Source organism: Seriola lalandi, unplaced genomic scaffold (assembly GCF_002814215.2).
Source record: "Seriola lalandi dorsalis isolate HSWRI2012SDOR001 ecotype SW California unplaced genomic scaffold, Sedor1 jcf7180002054682, whole genome shotgun sequence".
Classification (NCBI taxonomy): domain Eukaryota; kingdom Metazoa; phylum Chordata; class Actinopteri; order Carangiformes; family Carangidae; genus Seriola; species Seriola lalandi.
Genome location: NW_019525235.1, coordinates 1,032,162 through 1,059,600, shown reverse-complemented (window position 1 = coordinate 1,059,600; position 27,439 = coordinate 1,032,162). Strand labels below are relative to the sequence as shown.

The following is a 27,439-nucleotide window of genomic DNA, read 5'->3' as shown; positions in this document are numbered from 1 at the left end:
CTCAGGCAAAGCAGTATCTCCACCAAAAGCTCCACTAAATAAATAATGTATGTCTACGTTAATGAGTAAAATACGGTTAAAGTAGGGCGATGGTCGGAATTTTTATCTGCCAACTGTAGCGAAAGTTGGGGAAGTGGGGAGGGCTGCCTGACACGCGCTCTCGGGGAGAACAACATAACTTGCCTGGCTTCTGGTTGTCATGATTACGAGTACTGTTTTCATTGATGTCTAGCTAGCTAACTGGTTTGGTAACAGTAAGTCGTTATTATGATATATTGGCACATGTTGAAGTAATATTATTAAACCCAATATGCAAAAATGTCCGACACGCGTAAAAACGAAGATAAGTTGGGAGAAGTTTTAGTTAAGGTAATGTTGTCTAACTTCAGCCAACAATTCTAACTTTCCGACATAATACTTGACGCTTGCTAATTATTCTGACTAGCTATTTTTTTTGTTTTTAGCTCAAGATGATATTCGCTAAATTATGACCACAGTGCTTAATTAATTAAAGACAATGGTTAAATTTTATATAAATTGTTAACATCTCTCTTTATTTTTAAGCCTCTAGACTCTAGAAATTTAGCCAAATTTAGCTAAATTTAGTTAAATTACCAATATACAGAACAAATATTAAGCTAAAAGTTACGGTTGTTGGCTGATTTTAGGACAGTTATCCACAGTACATCACAGAGCTGTATATTACAGGTTCAAGAGGATTTGAGACAACTCAAATGTAGTCTTGAGACAATTGCTGTCGGTGAGCTGGGCAAAACACTGGACATTCAAGCCCTGGGCAACGCCATCTGCAAGACAGAGAGCAACATCAGGGTAAGGATGTTTGATGAAGAATAAGCAATGATAACGATGACAATAAATAGACATCAGACAGAGGTCGCTGACCCTTTCTATGTTCTTAAATTGTAAATAGAAACATGCTGAGGATTATCTGAAAACAGTGACTGAGCAGCTGCTGGTTCTTCCAAACATTGAAGACTTACAAAAAAAGACTGTGCAGATTCCCAAATGGTACGTATGAAGAAGCTTACATACTGAATAACCGCCTGCAGTGGGGAAACTTTCCTTAACTGGTTCACAGGTATAACTTGTAGAAATATGGTAGAAATATGTTTAGAATTGCATACTGTCTGGTGATGGATATTGTGAGCCTGAAACAAAGACTTTACACAGGAAACCTGCTCTGGAGAGTTTCCCAGATGTGCGCCCACAAAGGGAAGACCTTCCAGGGGCTTCACCTAGGGAAAAGGTAGCTTACTATTCATCTTATTTTCTTATGATTATTTGATAACATTTTTATTTTTATTTGTATTTTTATTCTTAGTACACTTGTTTGTTTTATTTTATATTTCAGGGTTAAGATACAAAGTATGTTTATTTTACAGTAAATGTAGTGTTAATTCCTTGGTGTGTGGTATTTGATAATGTATGGATCATGTTCATGAAGAAAAATTATCTCTTAACAATGGTCAGATCACATAGAAATACAAAATCACAAACAAGACAAGACAAACAAAAGTAGAAAAGGTGTGATAGAGCAGCACATGAAAAAAATGAAAACACATTAACACTTTAACACTGCCTAGCAGAGATACACTCATTTGATTAGGTACAGGTATCAGTTGTCAGTTTATTAGGCACAACAAGCAGTCCTTAAATAAATCCTACATCATAAAAACTGCACACTGTAGTTTTTATTGAAACTATTTGACAGAGGTGTTGGTTCTACTTTCTGATCATTTTGGATTCTGCAATTTGTCATGTTGTTGAATTGTACTGTGTTATAAAAACTGGTCTTTTATTATTTTGTCCACTCCATTCACACCAATGAGGGTGGACTAAATAACAGTACTACTTCTCTGTATAATGCAATATAGTTCAACAGTACCATAGACTACATCCTCCAAAATTATCATACAGTTCAATCAGCAACATCTGTAAAAGACTTTCAATAAAAACTGAACATTATAACCTTTGTGGCGGTAGGTTTCACTGCAGGACTGTTGTAATAGACTGCATTACTTTTAGCAAGGCAAGTTATACCTAATAATCTGTCAACTGGGTGATTATATACAATTCTGTTTCTACAGTACATTTTGTTGATGACTGATCTTGTTGATCTGTCTCATTCAGCACAAGTCACCAGTAGCCATGCGTTTGCTGTGTAATCCTGCTCACCCAAATAACAGAGCCATTTTGTACCAGAAATGTGGAATATCACTGCCTGATGTCCACAAGAGGAGCACAAATGCAGTGAGTAATCTGACCAGAAATGTAGGTTAATTTAGTTTTTGTAAAACTTGTAAATTGGGAGCATTAATTTTTTATGCCATTCATGCTTTCTATAGAAATTACATCAACCTTAGATTAAGTATTGCAGATAGCAGTTCATTTTCTGTGTGTCTGTCTATAGTAAAGCTTTATATGTTTATTCTTTTACACAGGTCTCTCTTGAAAAAGAGACCATGATCTCAGTGAGACTACCTGTTTAAATAAAGGATTAAATAAAATGTATAAAAGTACTTCCAAAATACAGCATGGTTTTTGGGCCATCTGTATCATGATACTGCAGAAAACAGATAGGTTTTCCTGGCACTGATTGGCTTAATCAGCATTGTGTGAACTCATTCAGCAAGGGCTTGAATGTAATGGACGTTCATTTATATTTAAAAGTCCTGCAATCCAACTTTAAAAATGCTACTCGACTCGAGCCAATCATTTAACTGAAGTTAAAGTGGATTTTTTCTCAAATTATCATGTACTACAATTTGTTGTCGGATTGAGTAGTCTGCATGACAATCATGGAGTGAATGACAGATCCTTTAACTGTGGCTTTCTCAAACTAAACACCCAGGAGAATTTGATCTTATTTGTTGAGGAAACAGGCTACATCTGTTGTATTGGCTTTCTTAGTTATGGAGCAGATTTTCTCATCACACTTAAGTCTTACTGCTGGAAAAGACACCAATCAGTGCATGAAGTCTTAAACTAGAATCAGAATAATGTCCTCCAGTTATTTGCTTTGTGCAGTGAGAAATTGATTCCTGTGTCCTGAGTCTTTGTTGATATTAATTTTAACATAAAGCACATGCCTCAGGAAAGATTTGATTAAGTATTACAAGAGGTTCTGCTACTGCTAAGATGAATTGGATATCATTGTTCCTTTCCTTGATACTGTCTCCTTTAATCCCCAGAATAGACAGTTTATGCTGAGTGAAGACTGATGGTACAGGTTTGCATCAAAAGATTCCTCAAGTCTCATGCTCAGAGGAATGGTGACATAAAGGTCACTTGGATTAGTGATGACAGCCAACACTTGTCACAGAAAACAAATTAATCTTTGCAAAGGTCGGCATTAGTTTTAGATATATTTTACACACTTTCTTTTCCAATATGTTTTTGGGAATCTATACGTGACATGAGAAATTGAGGCCAAGACTGTCACTCTGATATAGAAGAGATGGAGGAACTGGCTGCAGAAAGCGGAAAGCAGCAGATTGCAGCACATCAGCATTCTTCTAAAGAAACAGGCGCCTGATTGCTGTGCTATGGGCTACTGGTTTACAGCTGTCTCAGGACAGAAGTGGGTACCTGGTCCAGCATGCCAATAAGACAGCCGTAGCTTCCCCAACTGCTAACCACTGGCTCTCTGCCTGCTGCCTCCTTCTGCAACTCAGGCCAGCTCTTCTCCACTCCGTACCCGTGCCAGGGAATGAGCTTCTGCATTTTAGCAATTTTACAAAAGGTGCGACCTTTCCCCAACACGATGTGAAACAGATGTGTGCCTTTGAGGGGAGATTCTCCCAACACCTGGCTACTACCTGTGGTCTGTCAGAGAGCTCAGTGGTCTGAGGAGAACAAAGGAAAGGACATTAGGTGACAAGTCTGGAGGATCAACAGCACAAACTTTGTGTTTTATGAGTAATGAGACATTTGAATATAGCCATGAAGAGTTGAGTTTACTCCAAATGCATCATCCTGGTTATCTTAAATTAGGCCATTAAATCTACTTTCAATTTTAAAATTATGACACTAGTGTGCATTAAAATGTATAAGTTACCAGAACAGATTTGCTCTGAGTTGTAATATTTTAGGATGAGTCTTTAGATTTGGCTACTTTGTGAATAATTGCTACAGGAAGTGGTTTACAGGACATTGTATAACAGCTCTTATAATTCTTAATGAATTTAGAAAATATATTGTTTGGAATATATTGTTTGTAATCATGTATCATGCCTCTGATTTTATGTATATCAGATGGACAACCTCTGAGCTTGTTAACGTGTTTGATTCAGGCAAAACGTCACAGAATTATCACTGGCCCTACTGTGAGATTTCAAGCCTTTGGACCAAAGGGTCGTCACAGCCTGGCAATACCTGAAGAGGACACAGGGACAGACACGGGGACAGACACAGGGACAGACACGAGGACAGACATAGGGACAGGTAAACAAACATTTCACCTTCTCATCACTAGTCCCTGATCTCTGACACACTCCAGACAAATGCTCAGTGATTGTGTGTGGTAGCTTGTTGTTTGTATCAATTTAATTAGACCACCACTTTATATTCAATGGCAAACAAATTGTAATGTACATTTTTACATTAGATTTATTAAAAAAAATGTTTTTAACTTACCTAGCCTGAAATTTTTATGAACAGCGGCACATACAATGTCTTGAAAGATGTTTTTTTTTTTAAGATGTTCTGTCCTTCAGTGCCAGATACAGGTTTGCTTCATCTGTCAATCCAGCACAAGGCTGCTTCTCTTCACCCCAGAGAGGATTCATATTCTTCTAAGATAGGTGAGTGCCTCTCCAAAGACTTTATAGAAGATAATACATTTTACCTGATTTTATGTCTTAGGATATATTTTGGATAAATATTTCAAAATGTGTTCAACTGAAAAATTAATATGATATTGTTGACTGGCAGACATGGTCTTTAATGTTTTGGTAAACAGGAAGAAAGGCTCTGCCCTTGGAAATACTTAGAAGATAGAAACCTGATAACTTAAGTCCCGCCACTGTTGAACCTACACATCCAGTATTTTGCGAGTGCTTATTGCTAAAACAATAGCAATTATGCAATCTCTCTTCAGTTTTGCTCTCTTGCCATTTCTCTCATTGTCTTGATTATCTTTTGGTTTTAACCTCTTATTGACTGTGTTGTAGCAGGGACAGCTATTGATGCGATGATCGTTGCTAGTGATTAATCACTGAACGAGCACTGATAGTTGAGCCTGTCTGTTTTTGACTTTAGGTGTGATAGGCTTGAAATCCAGGTGTCATAAGCAGTTGAAATGGAAAACAGAACCTGGATCTACCTGCAAAAAAACAGGCACCAAATGCACACCACTCTGGACCACCAAGACACCGCCTCCCTCCACAACCTCCAAGAGCATGGACCACGGGAGTTTGATGCAAGGCACCAACGATTTTATCCCTAAAATGCCTCAGGTACAAACAATGATATTTTAATTCTTTTAACTGTTTATTCAAAGTCTCGGTTGCATCTCACTAGTTTCACTGTGTTTTATAGAATCTACCTGTGCCAGTTCCTGTAAACACCAGTAAATATGCCTTTACCATCACAAAGGGAAGGATCAACCCAACGGCAGCTGATTTCTGTCACTTTAAGCAGAGCTTTAGCTTGTGCTGGAGCAGTGTGGTATATGCTCTGGAGGCCCTAGAAAAGCTGCTCAGGGATTTTGCGGTGCCTCTAGCCAAAGTGAGTGGGGAACGGCTAGTGGAGTTTGCTCATGGATGGGAAAATGGTTGGAAAAAGGCACTTCCAGTGATCGACCTCCTCTCAGTGCTTGAAAACTGGGAGGAGGTACAGGGTCTGGTCTTACGCCCAGGTCAGCGCTACAAGGGAGAAGGAGGCATTGAGGCGGCTGCCATCCACATCCAGTCCTGCTGGAGGCGCCATGTAGCCCGGACAGCCTACCTGCGCCACTGCCGGCGCAAGTGGGCGGCAGGGACCATCACCATCTCATGGTTGATGCACACTCAGATGCGTCGTGTCAGGAAGGCCCTGCAGGCCCGGCGGTTTAGACAGCTGGAGAATTACCGCAGCAGAGCCCAGGTGATGTTGCTTATATCCAAATGCTGCTTTCTCTCTATCTCTCTCTTACTTAATATTGCTCCCTCTTCTTTTCAAAGCTTGTCTTCGTTTCTCTTTTTCTCAATTTCAGAGTCAGCGATTTATTCATGACTTTTAAATTAAATTACATATGACAAATCCTAAATTTGGATGTACAAGATTCCATCAGATTTTTTTTAATCAAAATGAAGCCATCTGCATAATCTTTATTTTCTTTATTTATTGCTAAAAAATATATATAGTTTAGGGTAAAAAGAAAATTATTATGTGTCTACATTTCAGCTTGTTACTGTAAAGTTATATTTCCCATTCAGTCACAAACATCATTGTTTTATGACTTTAAAAAAAGGGACAGAAGAGTGGCAATGCCATGTCAATATGCATGCTGTGTCATTAATCATTGTCTTTAGCTTTAGCTAAAATGTGTTTATATAGTATTTCCAGTTTGAGATTAACAGAGTAGCAGAAAGATGGAGAGAGACAGATGAACAAAGTAAAACTGCAGCCACATGGATAATAAAAGATGACAAATGTAGAAACAGTGATTATGAGGGCTAGAGATCAAGGTCAAAACTGATACCCAATTTATTCTGGTGGCCTATTAAAGTACATGTAACAATAACTTTATACTGTATATAATGACATATATGAATATTATAGCTAGTTTGAATATTTAATGTTAAAAATGTGTTGTGGTGATATTAGATTGAAAACTGACTATAAAGGAAAATTCTTGTTTTGCAACTGCAATTATTGTAAATACAGCAGCATAATGTAAAGATTGTAGTACAGTGGGGCATGTGGAGCTATTGTTTTTAGTGGGGTATTGATAAGATATAAACCGTACCATTCATTTAATTCAGTTTGATGTTGCTTTAAATGGCGTAGAAAATTAAATTCTAGATTTGACATTTTCTTGGGGTTTATGCCTTGTTGAACGGTGAAGGCAAATTTACTACATTACTGTTTTTTTCCTGGGTATCACAACTTCTATGCCTAACGTGTCCAAACAGTTTTAACGTCTTCCTGCCATAGCAGAACCTTAAAAATCTTAATTTCAAGGAATAGAATTTTGTTTCTACTTAGCTCCTCAGAGCTCTATGAGAGCAATATGACAGCACATTTTTCTAGGTGAATAATGCTCTATAAATTTTGTCTCATTCAGTGTAGATGTCGTGTCTGTGCTGTCATCTGAGCTGAACATCTTTTAGAGCACTGACACAATATTAATTAGTGTCTACAAGTTCATTTAGTTTTAACATCCCCGTGTGTGTATACATGCACTAAATGTATGTTCTCACTCTATAAACATTCATACCCTGTTAATTAAGCCTGCTAATCTTCCCCTGGCAGTAGCATCATGTACCTTGCCTATTGAATTAATTGTGAGAAGATGTTTCTAAAGTAAACGCTTAATTTAATTAAGGTGGTATTTTATGCTTGGTTTGCTTCTGTTAGCCCAGAGAGAGATTGGCTTGATGCGTTTTAGCTATGCAGTGATGTGATGATTTGTGTGTGTGTGTGTGTGTGTGTGTGTGTGTGTGTGTGTGTGTGTGTGTGTGTGTCTGTGTGTGTGTGGGTGTACACGCTCAGGCAGTCCCCTCTCTGATCACTCCTTTTCTCCATCCCCAGCATCTGGCAGCCAACTGGAAACACATCCAGTCCTCCAAGAGGACCATTATCCACATCCCTTCATTAGGTAGCTTTCTCTGCCTGCTGCACACACACACATCTGATCTAGCAGCAGTTGTCCCATGTCTCGCCACTCTACTGCCCCAGTCTGTGGCCCTGGTGGAGGCACTCTGTCTCGTTCAAATGACTCTCTGCAGGAAAGCACTCACAGGATGATGACAGTCCCCATGCCAGGGAACTGAACAATTTTGTCTCAATCGCCATTTAATTTGCAGATTAAGCAAATGAAAAGCCATTATGTTGAATATTTGTAAGAGGCACAAAGGTCTTATTTTACTGCTTGGCAAAAACAAAAACACACACACACACAAAAGCGGAAGAAGCTGCTATGTTTTTCCACAAGACACAGAGTGCAAGCTATGATCCGTTCTTGTTCTAATTTCACCATGGCATTCACATTTAGACTGTAATCAGGCATCTGCATTGTAAATCATTGAGCGATTGTCTAAAATTATTAAGCCTAATTACTAGCAGATGGAATGCTTTATTTGCACTTGGGGTGGCTACAGAGAGTGCTGTGTGAGCAAGGATAATTAGAAAGTTGAACCCCATTGTTGTTAATTAGCATGAATCCAATCATTTAATTACCTTGATTCAGTTGAGGATTCTCTCTCAGGCAGAAATCCAGACAGACATAGAGTAAAATCCTGGAGGTATCACTGGATGTAGCTCAGCGGTGGCTGGACATGGTGCAACAGGACTCCCAGCACACAACAGACACTGCACCTGCTAGTTATTAAGCTAAATTAATCATTGGATTGCACTACTTTGTGATTAGACTTAACTACCCCACCCCCAAATCTAGTAGCACGCACATATGAGGGTATTTGTCCAGAGCTACAAATTTTGAATCAAGCCAATTATAGAATATATGAATCTCTTTTTCTATCTCTTGTGCAAGTGTTTAAGACCTTGTTCTTACAGGATACTCTGAGAGCCAGCGACTGAACTTGAGGGGATTTGATATCCTACAGAACATACAAATAAACAGGCTGTGTGATATTAGAGGTAAGCGCTTTTCATAGCCTCACCACTGTCTCCGTTTGGTTCACTGTAAACATGTAATTTGTGAAGTCCGCTTTGTATATTTTCAGATGAAAATGTGGAAGTGATTTACATATGCTCCCAGCATCTGGGGGAGGGAATCTTGCACTATTACACCAGCCTCCTGAAGTGTGATGGAGCCACAGACGGGGCTGAGACTGGAACTACTGAGGTCTCATCCTGTGTCAGACGCTTTGTCATCCTTGTACCTGAGGCTGTAGATCATTTCGCAGTAAGGTCATCACATTCACATTTTGTGTGCAACTCTAAAGAAAAAGCCTGATAATGGATATTTTCAGCAGGAAATGTCTGTAGAGAAATCAGTTATATTGTGCTGTAGAGATGCTACAAGGATCTGTAGTTTATGAATTCTCCTCTAGAGGGTACTAGAGGAGATTGTTACTATAGACCTGTCCTGTGAGAGTTACACTCTGTTTAATATTTTTCATTACCTTTTACTACTTCTGAAATTAAACATCTGTGTTGTTTCAGAGTAAACACACTAGAGCTACATTATGTTTTACTTAATTAAAATACATTTATTTCATGGTCTCTAGCTAGTGCTGAGTAAATAATTAAATTCCATATTAGTTGGTTTAATTAACCACCCATTCCATGTAACTGCTGCATTTTTATAAATTCTGAACTATTTTGATTACCTCAATACAATAAAATCAAGGTGTTGTTATATTTTCGTTTTACATCCAGCCATTCTATTCACCTTTTTACATCTGTTTGCACTGGATTGAATGTGCAACATGACATGGTCTTCTTCATCTCTTTCTATTGATTTTCCTGCTGTTTTGTTGTTAAACTGTGCCAGACGTGTTGCTGAGATGAATCACTGCTACCCACGGCTGGCAGCGCATTCTGCCAGTGACAGAAGGGATAATTCCATGTGGATCAAATAAATACAGATGTGAAGTAATTAGTTGTATTCCCAAGGAGCTCATTGCTAGCACACATTAAAGATGTGAAGGATAGGGGAGGCCTCCCACAGGCAGCTTTTATCAATTCAACCTGCTGGAATACAGGAGAGGTCAAAACCCTGCTAGCTATTACAATAATAGATCTATTGTGTGTACACAGTGATAAATCAGGTCAAAAAACAACCCTTGGAAGAGACACTGAGAACTCTAAGCTCCAGTAGTAATCTTTCTCCACTCTTTTCTTCCAGACTCGTAGCATGTGCCTGTCTACCCTCCTAAAGTACAGTCCACGTACCCTGAAGCGCATCAGGAACCTGATCCAAGGGAAGCAAGCCTATATTGTGGGTGGAGTGGCCCATGTGGATGACCTGGCAGTAGCTGATGAGCTGGGAGTGCCAATCCTAGGGTCAGAACCTGCTATTGCACAGCTCTACAGCACCAAGTCTGGAGGACGGAGGATCTTCACTGGGGCAGAAGTTGACGTACCCCCTGGTCAAGGAGACATCTACTCACTAAACCAGGTCAGAGATCAAAAACACAAATGCATAGACAGATTCCATTACAACCTGAGGTGCTTCATCAGTAAATGATGGAACACGGAAGAGCACGTTTTCATTTTCATCTTAACTTTTATTTGTAGTTAATGATATTATTTAGTTTGTAATTCAAATGTCTCTCTTTTGGTTTAGCTTCATGAAACACTGGCTGAGCTTATGACCCAAAACTTTGATGTACAGCGCTGGTTCTTCAAGGTAGACTCTGAGCACAGTGGCCGTGGTACAGCATACTGTGATGTATGCCATCTTAGCTGCTATAACTGGGCCCTGCAGGAATGCCATCGTTGTGGTCCTGAGCTATGGAAAACAAAATGGATTCAGGTAAAGATTTGATGTTGTGAATGACGTCATTCCCTCCCTGCCATAAACTATAGGACCACTTTTTAAAGGACATTTAATAAACTTATTTTTATACAATATTTCATTGAATTAGCTTAAATTTTAGGTTTGTATTTTTTATTTCTTATTTCCCTTATTACATCTCCCATAATTGATGGTTTTTACTATTATGTCTTTATGACTCCCTCATTTTATGAAAGTGCAATACAAATAAAGTTTATTGCTATTATTATCACACTCATACCAATGAGTGTGATAATAAAACGGCCATTTAAAGTTAACATGGTAACAACTGGATACTTAACAGATAACATTACAGTAACAGCTAGATATTAAGATAGCTGAAAAAAAGGAGTCAGATTCACTTCTGTCACTGAAAGAACAAAAGCATGGGTCACAGTGAGGTCAGACAGATGCAATCATTTAGCTTAGAGTAGGATGTCTTAACGTAACAGTCACAATGCTGGTCTCAAAAGAACAGTATTTTGAGCATTGTCCCCAGAGCCACAGAACACTAAATCAATACATAAAATATCTGTTTATACACACAGCCCTTATTCATTCTCAGGGGGACACATATCAACTAGTGTCGATGTGTTGGAGGGGAACAAAGCCTGTCCAATTGTGATAATGCCCTAACTCACCTGGCACTGACAATTAAATCACATTACAGACATGGTCAACAGAGCATTTCTTGTGTATATATTTTTCTAAAACTTTTTTGCAGATTAATGTCAGACAGATTTACAGCTGATTTCAATTATATTACAAATGACACTAAACACTTAATTGTAGCTAATGTTGATACTTTGATCTGCTGTTCTAGCATTACAGTATTGACCTGTCTGTCTTTGTCCATAACACTCACTGGATGGGTCTAAGCTATTTGTAAATTTAACATAATTGTCCAAATACTGTGTGTAGGGTAAACATGTTACATTGTAATTATTCTATAAGATATCAATATTTGCTTTTTCCTCAAAAAATAAATTCAGATTTAATCGTAAACCAGTTCAAAACAAATAAAATGTACTTAATCGTTGGTAAACCACTCATTTAGTACAGATGCAATCTGTACACAGCTTCTGAGCCCCTGGCTCTTATTTCTCATATGCTTACATAGTAGCCTTTGATTTTCTGTCATGTGTTAATTACCGTATTTTGCCATTTAACTCGGAGCTTTGTGTAGACTAATTACAGGCTAATGATTGTGGGCTTGGAGCACAACGATTTTACTTTTTATTCCATTTGAAAGAACAGCAGTCATCTCAAGCTTCTTATGGCACACTCTGTTTTGTTCCTATTAGCCTGTTCTTTGATTCACAGTGTATGTGTGATGCGGGGCTGTAATTGTTGTGGCATCGGTGCTGTTAATTATGGCAGAGAGTGGCTGAGCCACAGCCAAGGTCCATAATGGTGGCTGAGGCAGCACAGGAAAGTAAATGGGGTTTGTTTCACCAGCTGGGGTCCCATGGAGAGGGAAGAGTGCCGAGGCCCCCAGTGTAGGCCGACAGCCTCAGGGCTTCTGGGCCATATGGACACAACACTTTAACTGGCCTTTATTCTACACCTTGCTCTTTTAATCAAAGCAAAGCCCACATCCTGTGCTCCTCATTGCATGATTTTTTGTTATGACATTGTTTTCCCATAAAATGAATTAACCCTTTAAATGTATTACATTGTCCTTCTGCTGTTGTACTAGTTTATATTGAAGATAGCAATTTGGCTCTATATGCTGAAAGATTACAGGGCAATGTTGGTGATTAGATTCAAACATATGAATATTTTATATCAGAGTATCTCCTCGCTGTCATCTCCTCACAGCAGAAACTGTAGATGGATGTTTAAACATGGCAGTATATTTTGAGATATAACCCTCATTAATGTAGCACTTGCTGAAAAAAAGTGGACCTAATTGCAATAGCCATGACAGCTAGTGAATAGGATAGATACTTACAATGCTGAATATTTGCATGCATTTAAGCATTCGGTTAATAGATGTGTAAAGCTATGTTTATGGAAATAGTAGCAAATTAATTAATTATTAATGAAGCACAAATTATCAAATGAAGCATTTTAAATATTAATTCATAATTTAATAGTTATTCACCAAGATTATTGTTTACCAAAAAATAACAAATAAGTGATGATTAAAGTGTATATTATACAAATATGTTTCACAATTCAATGGGATATCCCACACCCTGAGAGTGGAGTAGAGTATATATATATACTTGGCCTTAGCCTACACAGACTGAGTGCATTTTTTTTGAATTATTGCTTCTTCTGAAGGACTCAGCATGAAGAAGCCTGACTCACAAGAGTACCATGTGGTCTTTCAGAATAATACCAACAATCAGATCCCTTCTGGCTATGCAAAAGAAAGCCTAAAAGGGTGAAAGAAGGAGGATCCCATCCACACTATAGGATCTTCCACAGAGGTCTCAGTGCTTCTCTAAATATTGCGAGGCCCACAGCCTCCAGCACAATGTTTCAGCCCCCAGGCCTCTTTTAGCATTTACACAGAGAGAGGTTAAAGACATGTAGATCTGCACCCATGCAACGCCTGAAGGGGGCCATACACACACTTAAGCGCTCACACAGCTTGCATATGGATCATTAGGCACAAGAGGGTAAAAATTACACCTAATAGCATCAACAGATGGAGTATTTCTTTTTGTCATGCTGTGTACAAACAAATCTTGAGCAACACCTTATTTAGGTTAAGTTTATCAACGAAATGGGTCATTTGATAATCACTACCACTGAAGAGGTAGAGGGACATTTTATACAGATGTTTTCTGTATAAATATTGTGCAGTCTGTGCATGGAGGAGTTTAGATATATAATGTTACACCTTAACACAGTTAAATAGAATTTAGCTTCATAAGAGTTTTCACACTTTTTTGTTGTGCACTTTTTAGGGTGTTTGTTTTGGGGTTCCTTTCACTTTATTGAAGGTCATAAATGCTTTTTGTGCAGTTTTTAAAGAGAAGAAATGCTGCTGCCTCTATTTTAAGATGTTAAATTAAACCAGGGATGAGAGTAATGTGACAGCTTAATGTTTTATTTAATATTACGCATGTAATTAGGCTTGAACTGTAGTAGAATTGAGGTTGAATCTTTGGTGGGTCAGTGTCACAGAAAAGGAATCTTCATACAAAACGTATGACTAGTCAGATTATATCATTCTATTCCCAAGATTTACTGCAGTTTCTCAGTTGTTTCACTATGTAATGGAGAGATGAAATGGCAATCACAGAGGCAGGGCAACATCTATTTTATTTATGACCAGATTGCTTGGCTTTATGTGGACACAAAGTAAAGCTTGAATCCTATCACAGGGTACTGTACGCAGTTTAAGTCCAAATAATTTATTGCAAAATACCTCTCTTTCTTTTCTTCCTGTCCTGCTGTTTCTGTGAACTGCATAGGCAAAGTCCTGGGGTGAGGTTGCTCTGCCGTTGAAAATGACAACCGTTCCCTTACACTTTTTGCCGCACCATTGTGTGCTTTATGGTTTGTATAGGGGGAATCACTGTGTAGCATTTGACCTCGCCTCTTTCAGTACTTGAATATGATGATGGCTGTTACATGACTGGAATATCAACAGCATAATCTCCAGTCCTGTCTCCAGTGAAGCCAGACAGCATATACTCAAACAAAGTAAGGCTCTGGATGGAACCATGAAAGAACAAAGATATTATTTCCATTCAGACTTTAGTCAACTCTCAGACCGTTTTCACATATTTTATTGTATATGTCCAAATGAAATTCCTCTCTAATATCACATAAAGACATTATTACATACTGAACCCTGTATTTAAAACAAAACTCAGAACTTGGACCATACAGTCAACATAAGCAGCTAACTGAAATATTCAAAGCTTGAAAACACCAGGGACAATGATGGAAATAAGTCAAAGATAGTGTTGTTTTATTCCTGACCAAATCTGATAGGTTGTCCCTTAATATTTATTGGATAGTTATCAATAAAGCTAAACCTAAAAGCATTGGAAAGAGGAAAAGAGTGTACTTGAGTTGCCAAACTGTTTAAGAGACACCTAAAACAAAAGTTTGAAAATAACAGCGTAATTAAGTGGTGAAACCATTATGGCATTTCCTAGTTACAGAAACGAGAGCAATATCGATCCCAGTCAAGCCCTGATTGATCCCTAGATAGATGGGGTTAGCTTAGGTATTCATCAGCTGCCCAGTGGAGAGAGTTGTTATTGAGGGCAGGTGCTGTCTCTGTGGCTGTAAGTTAAAGCCATTAGACTCCTGAGGCCTTCTGATAATAGGCTGTCACTCACAGATAGACCCTCCCGCAGTATCCATCAGACACTCGCACAGAAATTGAAGCAGCCACCAAAGGTCTCAAGGATAACAAGCCGTCACTGGAGTCATCCGCATAACACAAGGGCATTTCCAATAATGTAGTCAACACCTAGAAAGCTTTGATAATGGAACAAAATAAAGTAGTCAGGATTCGTTATTGACTTGTTTGTCTGAATGAATCAACAAACATTCATGATGTCCTCAGATCTGTCACCAACTCATTTTCAGTAGATTTGCAATGTATGCAACTTCACTTTCTTTCTGCAGGAGTCTGTACAGCTCAGATATTTAGATGAAATCCCAGAGTGGCTGGCCCGTTACGCCCGGCCTGCTAAAACCTCCTGCTATCCCAACTGGGCCTGCTTCCTGAAGACCTTCCTCAGGCAAGGTCAGATACCTATTGTCAGGCAGTGAATGCTGTTCACCTACTAATATAGCTGTTTGAATATGCTAACAATCATTTCCTATTTCCTTCCTAGTTCCAAGATGTTGCCTATGTGAATTGACAAATTGAATAATTTTTATGTTACATTTGTCAGTTGATAAACAGCTGTTAGGAGAGTTTCAGATGCTGTATGATGTGTAGCATATTGTGGTTTGTACTGTTCCTCTGCACTCAATGTATGTCCAGGTGGAGTGGTGGAGGCCTACCCCCCTTCAGACAGTGTCACCTGTCTGACAGTAGATCTGCTGCTGGAGCCTGGGGGTGAGGTGACCATGCTGTCCTGTGGAGACCAGCTTCACAGCTCCTGTCAACTGGAAGCTGTAGGCTCCACTGTTCCTCAGACCTCTGTACACCCAGAGACCTTGCACTCCATCGGCATGCGAGTGGGCCAGGCCTGTCTGCAGCGCCTCATCGTAGGTTATGTCTCTGTGGACCTGGCTACCTTTTTGAACCACAACACCATGGAGCAGAAGGTGAGACACAGCTAGGGCAAAACAAGGCCTTAGCTCAGGAGAAATATGACCTGGGCTGTTGCAATACATGGTGTCAAAGCTCCCTATTTCACCATATTGGTGAAAGAGATCAATTTTTAGGTTGGATCAGGGATCCATATAAGCAGATAGGTGCCTCCCATACTGCTCCCCAGGGACCTGGAAAACAGGCAAGGCAAACAGTGGGCACAGGGACCAAATGTGTGACAAGGCCATCTAATAAACTGTCAGGTCTTATTGTGTCGATACACTGATTCCACCATTTAAGGCTTGCCCTTTAACCTTACAATGCCGAGAAATTCAGAGGCACCTATCTTTCAGACAATAGGTCATTGTAAAGTGATTTGGCAGCTTCACGGGGATGCCCTGTCAGTGTTTAACCCCTGCCTGGTTACCTGCAGTGTTCTGCTGAAATTTGTCTCGTTGTTATAGCAAAACAAAGCCATATCTCATTTGTCAGGATTACTTTTTGTTGAAACCCTTTTTGATTTATGATATTGGAAATGGACTGGTTTATGATGGTTTAAGCTTGGCTCCTAACACGTGGCTACATTGACTGCCTATTGATCCAGAGCTGTAAAATGAAATGCTTTGTTTACAATATAGTGAATAAAATACTAATCCTGTAAAACAGTGGAGAAAGCACTGGAGCAACTTAACAGCTTTACAAAGGATATGAAAAAAGGTACAAAAAGTGAAATTTTTTTCTTTCATAAAAAGCCCACCAAATAGAATTAAACCATTTGTTTTATTCAGGACATTTCAATAAATCTCTACTATTTGTTTTTTCCCTCTTCATTGTTGAAGCTTTATTAATGTTTGCATTCATAATGGATTCCCAATAAAAGAAAAAGAGGTAGACAGTAGCTAAAGGCACATTTGCCACTAGAGGGTAGTATCTTATGGATTAGATGTTAACACAGTGAGAGCAAACCAGTGTTCAGACAATATAATTTGTGTCTAAAAACTTTAAATATTTTATAATTAACTTTTTTTATTTAATACATTGGCATTTTTGTTTACTTTACAGCCAAATATATTCTTGTCTTCATTTGGACTATCTAGTTCACCGTGTTACATTTGTTTCACATTAAAAGAAAAAAAAAAATTATGTTTGAGGATTTCATTTAGTCGAATAAAATTTTCCTTCCAGGGACAAACCTGTGACACTCAAATCAGAAAATGTTCTATTTCACATATATAATAGGGACAGAAGCTACCCTTTTCCTTGACTGTTTAGAATGATATAATGACAGCCTTAAAATTAATTTTCAGTCTCAATGTTGACCTGAAATTGAATGTGATTCACTGACAGCATAATTAAGAATCGACTATAAACAGCGTGTGCTTCAATAGAGGCAGGAACATTAAAGACAGATTCTTAACCATCTCCCCACACACACAGCTCAGACAGAAGAGAGCCACATGGGCAAACCTGTCTGGATTTAAACATCAATTTAGATTCAAACCTGTTGCTAAAAGCTGCCTACTTTATTTGATGGGAAGAAGTGGGTCACATATGTTTGCCCTTGCAGTCTTTCCTCACATTGTGGAATGGTGGGGCCCCAGCTGCAGCATCAGGGTTTTTAATGAAAATTCAAGGCAATAGAAAACAGGTGCAAACCAGGCTTACATTTCCCACTGCTTTGTTAAGAGCGACAATAGGACATCGGAGTATGATTTTTAGTGAGTCTAGTGAATGGCTCGGAGGAGTGTGTCCATCACTCAGGCCCAGGTATCTGATGCATAGAGACTTGCATCCATCCAGTGGTAGCTACTGACTGAGTGTAGTAGACTGAATGCTAAACTGTTGCTCATCATGAATGTTCACTGATTGCAGTTGTTTTGATTGTGTTGATGTGTATAGTTCATAACATTTTATGTGATTATAATCTCTTTTATGGCATTCTTGTATACAGTAGCTTGTATGCAATTTTAAAGCTTATTAAAATGTTGAAATTACAATATTTACTCCTGCAATTTACAAATCTGGTCCAGATTACAAACACATACATACATACACATACACATACATAAATACATGTTTTGAACTGAGCTTTTGAGCTATTAATGTATGATTCAATTTACAAAAAACTAATCATGAAGAAAAATTATGACTGAATGATTCATCATTTTGATTATATTTCAAACAAATGTGACGATATGCAACAATTTTTTGTCTTTTATCTCTGTAAACTGAATATCTTTGGACTTCACTCATCACTTTGGAAAATGTGATGGGGCCTTTTCTTACATTTCCTTAAAAAAATTATTAATCGAGAAAATAATTATGAGATTAATCAATAATGAACAGAATCATTTTTTGGCTATGACCTATGTTTCACCATATATTTTAATTGAATACAAAAAAAATATAAAAGACAATTACTGTTTATAGTCAGATGTCCATGTGTTAGTGGAGATAAAGTGCTCAGGTTGCAGAGACTGCAGGGTTGAGACAGGCAGCGATTTGCATTCAGTGGCAGGAGCGTTTACTTTGACAAATAGGAACAGCAAAAGGAGGCAGCCGACTGCCACTTAGTTATTAACAACTCCTTCACTAGTGATTTATTTGCCACTTTTGAAGAGAGGGCATAGCTATTAGGTTATTATTGGGAAAATTAGCCCTGTTTAAGCAGAAGGCTACGACCATACCTGACCCTTTAATATACTTATAATGACGCCATTTACCATACATATCTGAACTTCGCTTCTCATCAGACCTGAGCTAAACAAACTAGCCCAGGGCAGACTGAATCCAAGTATGCAGGGAAGAATCTACTTTGTGCACGTGTCACTCCGCAACTGAATTACCTAAATCTGTCGAGCACACACCATTAACCGTGTTTTCCTTTCCCCTGCCTCTCAACATGGATAACATTGTAAGGATTAAAAGGTACTGACCCTTCTCTTTATAAGGATTGGTGGGTGAAATACTTTCCATTTGTTCCATTTTTGTGATTAAATTGCAATTATTAAGTTTATAGTGTCTATTTTTTTCTGCTGTGACACGGAGTTCATGATGTCTTGTTTACAGGTGTGGGCTATTGATCTGGACCTCACATACAGTGACCAGCTGGCCATGACCCAGATGCTTCTGATGATGACTAAAGGAACGCTGAATTGCCGCACAGGCTGTTTAGAAGTGCCAATGCCAAGCAGAGAAAAATGCTGTGAACACCAGACTGCAGCCAAAGTACAATTTTATATTTCTTATGATGAATGTTTTGATCATGTAAAATCTTTCTTAGAGATCAGATGATCGATTTTAAATGGTATATTTGAAGTTGTTTGCAGTGTTTTTTTTCTCTCTCGAAATTATGTTGTTAATTTCTGTTGTCAACAAAAAGGAAACCACAAAAGCAAGCTGATACTTTAGAGAATATTATTATAGCACGAATGTAATCTTGGAGCTAGATCAAGTTTTGCTCCTCATTTTTGTTAAATACAACTAAATACTGTAATTATGCACTGAGCTCAATTGGTGTTTAGGTGCTGAATTCATTATCATTTTGATAGATGAGCCTAAATAATCAACACATTAATAATTCATACCGTTTTCATTATGCATGTCTATGCATGCTTGAACACCTCATCAACCTGGTGCCAGGCCTTAAACAATAGGCTTCTTTTATTAGCAGTATGCCTGAGTTTACGCTTGTTAATCTGCGACTTGTATTATTTTATCAAACATTCATTTAGTTAGTGGCCTGGTGCTTCAGTACAGCAGTTGAGCCACTGCAGTGGTTAATGGCTTTAGCAGTGGCCATCATTAGGGGCCTGCATATTACAAACACAATTAAATCCCTGTTGGACACTTTTATTGTTGTGTGAGGGTCCTGTGTTTGACAACTGCAAACACACAGCCGTCACAGCGAGTTATGGGCTATCTCCTGAGCTCACGGGCTTAGGCCTGAGCATTTTGTCTCCCAAAGGTGCCAGAGAACCAGGAACATTTTTTATCCTCTTGAGCCCTGCCACTTTTAAGTAATCAACCTCTCTAGCGTTACTTATGACACTCACATACACAGAAACCCTCTATTACGGTGATATGTATTGTGCGCTGAGTAGCCCATTGTGCATTCTGTATTGCTTTTGTCTACAATATAATGTAAACATTTGCAGTCCAGAAACTGTCATTTCTTTGATTGGTGTCGTATAATTGAGCACATCTTGTGTTTTGGCGTGTTTTGTTAATTGTTCCTCCGTGCAGTTAATTAAAAAAAGGCTCAACAGTTTACTACATGTGCCCCACACTCATGTTCACTAATCATACTCACTCCCCAAACTCAACAGTGACCCTAAGGACATGTGTATGGGGTTCAGCCATCTTTGCTCTACTCATTTTACACACACCACCATCTCTTATACTTAAGCCCCAAATATAATAGAGCATAAAATGATTTTGTCCGATTTTAGATTCAGACAGATTCATGGCATGGTGTCTCTTTCTTGTTTTCTTACCTTTTTACAGCCTCCTGTGGTTAATCGTTATGCAGTTATTGGGAGCCGCTTGTTTCACTCTAACCTTTCCATGTTGTACCATAATGTGTTCTTTAAGATGTGCAAGGCTCATGGCATAAGATTTAACATGAAGGTAAAAACTGTCACAATTAACCTGTTCATGTTTTTGTCATTCTTAAATCTTGTTCTTTTTTGCAACAGTATACTGAATCATTGATTTATTTTTACACTATTTGATGATGAGCATTCTTCTTTTGACTGTGTGTTTGTGCCTCTTAATTTGCAGAGGAAGCAAGGCACCACCTTTGCTCTTTACGACAGCAATGAGCGATGCAACATTGGAATGATGTAAGTATTTCGTATTGCATCAAATTCATATACATATGCTTATTGATGAAATTTATCTCCAGGAGAAAAAGTTCTGAGCACATTAAGGTTTGTTTTCTATGTTCAAATACACCCAGCGCATGAGAAAACAGTAGAGGATTGGGTGGATAAAAGACTTCTCCGGACTGAGAGTAAAGACAATTCTTTCAGAGGATTACGATGCCACCTCTGTCTTTGTAAATGTTGTTACAAACTCTGCAAGTTGTTAAGCAGAGGGTTATTTAACATATTTATCACACAAATCCTTTAGCTTACACAGTGCTGTAACAGTTAAATCAAGCTGTGCTCATCCCCCTAAAGACTGAAGATGTTGTCTGCTGAAAGTTTCATTTAACCACCACCATCAGATGAACAAGGTGATTGTTTCTTAGCTGGCAACATGGGGATCATTAGTAAACTCGTTTGTTTGGGCTGTTGTTAATAGAACAGTCTCTGAGGATCTCCAGGGAGCTCTGGTGACCTTTGCTCGGAATCTGTCAGTCATTCATCAAGAAATATCATCCTCTAAAATGCAAGGAGAAACCAATTTCAAGGTACCATGTTAATGACTTAATGATCTCTCCTCATCTATATCATGAAACTTGCATGTTCAGTGAAGCAGCAATGCCTTTTCTAAAGAAAGTGTAACCAGTTAATTTGTAGAAATATATTATAATAGCATGAAAGATTGTACTCACATGGAGTAATTGTGAGTAGTAGTATTAAAAGTCACCTGTTTTTTTTTTTTTTTTTTTTGGAGGAGCTGATCAAGGACATAGACGATGTACTGCAGATGACTGTTCAGAACAAGCTGCGAGCGGTGAAGGATAAACCTGCTGCTTAGACAGCTGCTTCACCGATAAGCTTGCCTTGTTCTTGCCAAGTTAAGTCACCGTGTCTTTGTCAGCTTTAATGTCACAATACACTGTGAATATGTGAACCCTGGAGATAAATCAATGTTGAGCAAACACAGATTGCCAAATAAATACCTGAAAAGCATTGTCAGAATCTTTTTCTTTTTTTCTCGTTTCTAGTTTCAACAGTCTGAATAAACTGTCCTTTAATACTGGAAAACAAATACAGTAAACTATTCACTATTCCAAAAGGGAATGGGTCAGAGTATCTTGACTTTGTGTGTAGATAAATACTACATAGATAGTAGACATGCTGAGAAGTTCCATAATACATTGCCGCTGTAAACCCGTGGCCATACCTTACTTTGGTCAGTTGGGAAAGTGATTGATGCTGGCTATAATCTGATTTTCAAAGGACTTCTTTTGTAAGTTGACTATATTTATTTCTTTACTACTCTAATATAGCTTGTAGTGGGAAATGTAAAATAAAATGTTTTTGGAAATGCAGTAGTCTATTTGTTGAAAATGCAGTCAAATGCTAACTTTTTAGAGTTTTAGCCTGTTGAAAAGTCATTGTGATTTTTTATTGTTGTCTGATTACTTGCATTACAAATAGTAGCACATATTAGTCACTACTGCAAATATTGCATATGAATATTTTATAATAAATGTACACATCCAGTATAACATTTGCAACATTTTACTTCAAGGGTCAGATGAGGTTTGCAGAGTTGAGTTGGCTTGGAAAACTAAAAGCTTCACTGATTCTTCCTGCAACTCTACATCCAGAGAGGGACATGAACCTGAATGAGACATTTCTCACGGTGATTACTTAATGTTATTTGTTATTTTGCATCGCCATGTATGTATATAGATTTTGATTTTATATGTTTCTGCATTTATTCACAATTTGACCTAAATGTTTAAGACAGTGATTTACACATCTTAAGTACTTTCTACTTAAAGGAGGATGTGTTGAGGAGGTGTTCACACTTATTACAGCTGCGTTCTGTGCATGAGAAAAGTTTTGAAAGAGGGATTATTTGTAGTAATTTGAGTTAGTGTCTGATAAAGGAGTTTATCTAATGTGTCTTTAAATAATGACAAAACCAGAGGGAATTTTCACACAGCAACGTGAAAACGAAGAATATTTGTATCAGCAACATGTTTTTGTGAGAATGTTTTTGTGAGTTTTTGTAAATAACTTAAAAAATTTTAACGATGGAAGCTAATTTGTACTTATTGTGGTTTTATAGGATGGTCTGGTCTGAGTATACTACAGTTGGAACAGTCTTCACGAGACACAGGAAGAATATCCGGCCGGTGAACAGGTGAGTACATATAGTTGCTGGTGGTAGTGGTTACTCCTGCTGAAGGAGGAACAAGTGTGCAGCGCTGCGTTTCCAACCGGATGACTTTAGCTGGAGTACCAGGTCAGAGCGAGAAGCACTACCGAACTGCTGCAGAGGAGAGCTGCTCCTTTCACAGGTCTCTTAGCTGGTTAAGATGAATTGTGCGTGTGTATTCAACATGTGTATCCGGACGTGTAGCTTTGTGTTGAGAAATGTTTGCTAAGCTCACAAAGAAGGGCGGTCCTGTTTGCTAACTTTAGCTCACGTTAGTTAATGTAATTTGTCCAGTGTGCAGCGTCGTGCTCCTCTTTTCATTGCTTTTAATGGCGTGTTGTACATAAGCAGGTTTAAGGTTCCGGTATATTTCATCTATGGCTTGCCGGAGAGGCATTTGCATGCAGAGCAGGTGATAAAATACAGGGAGCAAAGAACCGCTCTGCTTTAGTGCACAAGTCATGAAGGAGTTTTTGAAGAAGATACACAGCATCTTTCTGAAGATCGCCCTGTTTCCGAGCACATTTGGCCGGACTGGCTCGCGGCCACCTGCCTCAGAGGTGCTGACCTGTCATCTGCTGCAGCGTAAACTCCCGCCTTGGACCTCATACTGTGTCCGCTACAGCTCGGTCCACAATGACCAGTTTGGGCTGTCCAACTTTAATTGGAGAGTTCAGGGATCCAACTACCAAATATTGAGAACAGGCTGTTTCCCCTTTATAAAATATCACTGCACCAAAGCACCTCCACAGAACCTGGACTTTGAGGACAAGTTTTTCACCATGCTAAAAGTGATTAATCTAGGTCAGTAAATACATTTAATACTCACTCCTATGAGATACTGATTATAATTAAATTTTAAACACTGCAGACACTACATAATCACCTGTACTTTGTATTGCAGGCATCCCTTGTTTGGCCTATGGCATTGGTTGCTGGATGGTTGTGGGAGCTGCAGAAACAGTGCAGACAAGTGTTGGACCTGTCACAGTCTATTTCGCCTACAAAGAAGATGAAGGCGCACAGTATTAAACACTATTTTGAATGCGTCTTCAAGAGAGTATTAGCTAAGTAGCTGCTGTATTTACAACATGTCCCCCAGGTGATGTTCTGTTGACAAAAGTGCCATCCTGTGTCACTAGTGCTTCTATTGTGTGACAGCACAGGGTCATTTGTGTTTAATTATTAAAGATTTAAAGTTGCAATGGAGGAGTCATTTATGCCTGTTATTGCACTGACATACAATACTGGCAGTGTTTATTCAGAAAGCTAACTTTCGATTAAAATTTAATGGAAAGTTTTGGATTTCTCAAAGAATTTACAGCCTGCAGTAAATGTGTGTTTTTACACAGTTAATTGTAAGTTCATTTTTGAAACAAATATAAAATAGTATGCAGAGTGACTGCATTGGTTTTTATGCCACTTCAACTTAAGATTGTCAAGATCAACTCTTGAAAAACAGACATTATTTCCTGCAATGCCAATGCTTAATATAATATATAATTTATGTCTTTTGTTTCATTCTGTGTGACAATTACAGGAATCTAAATAACCACAGCTCATTTACTTAAAGGTAAATTAGTGATCACTCTCCATGCAACAGATAGTCAATAGTGTTAGAGGAAAAAACAGTGACAAGACAGGTCTGATAAAATAGGTTTTAATTACAAAAGTGTGGCCTTTGTATAGAGACATCTGCATCCCTTCCTTCAGGCCTTCTCTGGCCTTTGATTTCTGGTAATGTGCTTTGCTGACAGGGCACACTTACCTCTGCTGCAGAGTCCTGCTCCCTCCGAAAGACGAGTTGACAAACTGCCATATTGATTTCTTCACCCCTCAGCATCTCCTACTAATAGCATTTATCAGCGACCTCAATTTTCTGGCCTTGGCCTCTTGGTTCTTAGCAACAATGAAACTGAACGAATAATTTCTTGTTGTACATGTAAATCAATGCACCTTTTTGACCTTTCTGCACTTGAAAGCTCCGACTACATACCGTTCATGATGTATAGTTTCTTCATGAGTCGTATTTGCACGTCCTATGCAGGAACATTTAGATTTGGATGGATAATTTAATATAAAAGACTATCTAAAATTATTAAATGTTCTTGTAGTCTTAAGATGGGAGATGGGATATTTGTAGGCTTAACACTTACATTATCATCATCACTTCACCCCCCCCCCAATATGTCCCTAATTCCCAATTCAGATATTTAACATATATTAAAGGTCCCTGCATGTACAGTAATTTGCACAGCCCTTCAAAAAGAACAGTCTTACATATGTTTTTATTGTAATCAATGTAACCTTTGGCGTGTCTGCAAAATTTCTAAACCTCATGCAGAATTCATGCGCAAAATCCCCTTAAACAGCGTGATGACACCAAACTATCTCGTAATCATACTAATTGCTTTGAACAAGGAACATTTAGACACACTTATGGAAATCTGATCCATGGTATCAGGCTGCACTTAAATCCTCCTCCTTTCATTTCCAACCTTTCATCAGGACTGAAAGTGTGCATGGGGAATGCTCAGGCAACCATGTCTTAATTACTCATTGACCCTTTGACCCACGAGATGCATTGATACCACCGTACAGCCAGACACAATTGCATGGGGTTGCAGCTGACTGCAGCTTTGTGTGTGGCTATTACAGGATGATGCGAATCAGTGAAATCTAAACTGTGGAGCGGGCGAGTACATTGTATTTGTTTTCAGGGCTTCACCTTTGAGGCACTCTAAACTGCAGGGGAGGGCACCCCTTCAGCCCGGGCAAAGGCTTAGCATTACACATCAAACCTCTGTCACCACCAGTGCAGGTCTAGGGTTATCTGGGCGGCAATGAACTTCTGTAAATCACCTAAATATATCTGCATTTGATGTGAGATTGATGCCTTTTAATAGGTGTGATAGTCTAGTCCTGTATTGAAGGGTGTAAATTACCCAACACATTTAACGTGGTAATGAACAAAGAATTAATGCCTGTTTGTCGAGTTTAATTGCATGCTGAAGCTGGTAATAAGTTTTGTCAAGGTGAAATCTTTAAATACTTGTACTGTTAAGAATTTAGGTAAGTAAAGCAAAACAAGTGCTGAAATTGAGTGTAGTGTTGCTGTAAATTGTTAATGTTCAACAGTGAAATTGCTAATCAACTTGCAGAGACTTGTAATTATCTTCTAATTAGCTAATAAGTTCTCAGTTTCTTAGTATACATAGTATAAACCATGTTGATATCCTTGAAACAATCGATGCAGACTATTGTTAAATCAATTATTAAGCAGGAAAGTCACACCAGTTTTTTCTCTGTCATATAGATATATGGCTTGGCAGAAACAATTATTGTGTGAACAACCCCTGCAGCTAATGCTGGTGAGGTTATCGTTATTAAGCCTCTGGATCGGCCACCAGCGCCGTCTCTGTGCTTGCTCCGCGAGCAGCGGGGGTACGAGAGCTATCAGTCAGATCACTTTAAGGATCACGCTGGAATTACATCTTAATGCAAAGGTGTCAGCAATGTCAACATTGTCACAGCCATCTTTGTGAAATGGCTTTTTTTTTTTTTTTATTATAATGTGACATCTGAAACATGTAGCTCATTACTTTTCGAATATAGAAACATCTCCAGCTGCAGACATATGCACACTTTGATCAGCTCCGAAAGAGTAATACTCAACAAATACTCAAATAAGTTAAAGAAGCAGTGTGAGGTGCATCAAACATTTTGTTTTGTAATTGCTAGAAGATGTTGTCAGTAGTTGATAATTGCTGACCTCTTGTCAATGACACTTGAAATATTTTTCTTTTGGTGGGAGATAACGTTCTGAGGCCATTAAGAATCTATTAGGGTATTTTTCTTCACCCAAGGGATGACAAGGGGCATTGTAACTCATTTCTTTACATCCCCTTTTCCTTCTTTATCTTAGTGACATCTTGTATATATGTAGGGGGAGGGGAAGTATCGAAAGAGTATGCCTGCTGTGCCAATCATGTTGCCAAAGCTGCTGTCAGTGGGTGGCTGAAATGTCTGTCAGTCATCTCTTCTGGCAAGACCACTCCCAACTCACATTAGGACTAAGTTGCAATGAGTAAAAATGCTGGACAATTTCGACAAGGTCTCTTATACTTTACTTCACATTAAAAGCGTGTTAAAAATGCTAATTTTGTATTCTCAGAGTAGATCTAAATTTATATAGTTGAATATTTCATTGTCAATGCTTATTCTGTGTTTAGTTGACGCCCTTAAGCTTGTGCACTTAACTTCATGCCCACATCCCTTTTTTATTCCAGTTCAAGTTGATTATTGCTTTGTTTTTCTTTCTCGTTGATGATGTGGTATCAAGTTCACTTCATTCATACTTAATGCTTACTCTGTTGACATTAAGAGAGTAATGGATTTTAATAGTTTTTCCACGACTTATCGGGAGAGTTAAATGAACTATCCATTTTTAT

At 38.4% G+C, this 27,439-nt stretch overlaps 2 protein-coding genes across 2 annotated transcripts; both read left to right on the top strand.

The window, feature by feature from the left end:
* The first annotated feature begins 93 nt into the window (after positions 1-93).
* Positions 94-21,787, top strand: iqch (IQ motif containing H). The gene is made up of 21 exons (XM_023422589.2): positions 94-369; positions 709-831; positions 932-1,029; positions 1,192-1,267; positions 2,152-2,271; positions 4,314-4,464; positions 4,737-4,823; positions 5,281-5,477; positions 5,560-6,105; positions 7,756-7,822; positions 8,740-8,823; positions 8,910-9,091; positions 10,037-10,309; positions 10,478-10,666; positions 15,290-15,410; positions 15,654-15,940; positions 18,996-19,154; positions 20,433-20,555; positions 20,709-20,770; positions 21,234-21,342; positions 21,549-21,787. The coding sequence occupies exons 1-21, from the start codon at positions 319-321 to the stop codon at positions 21,630-21,632; spliced, it is 3,189 nt and encodes a 1,062-aa protein (XP_023278357.1). The 5' UTR covers positions 94-318; the 3' UTR covers positions 21,633-21,787.
* Positions 21,788-23,064: 1,277 nt separating this feature from the next.
* On the top strand, positions 23,065-24,193 carry cunh15orf61 (chromosome unknown C15orf61 homolog). The gene is made up of 2 exons (XM_023422561.2): positions 23,065-23,792; positions 23,893-24,193. Exons 1-2 carry the CDS (start codon positions 23,450-23,452, stop codon positions 24,018-24,020), a joined length of 471 nt encoding a protein of 156 aa, XP_023278329.1. The 5' UTR covers positions 23,065-23,449; the 3' UTR covers positions 24,021-24,193.
* The last annotated feature ends 3,246 nt before the right edge of the window (positions 24,194-27,439 follow it).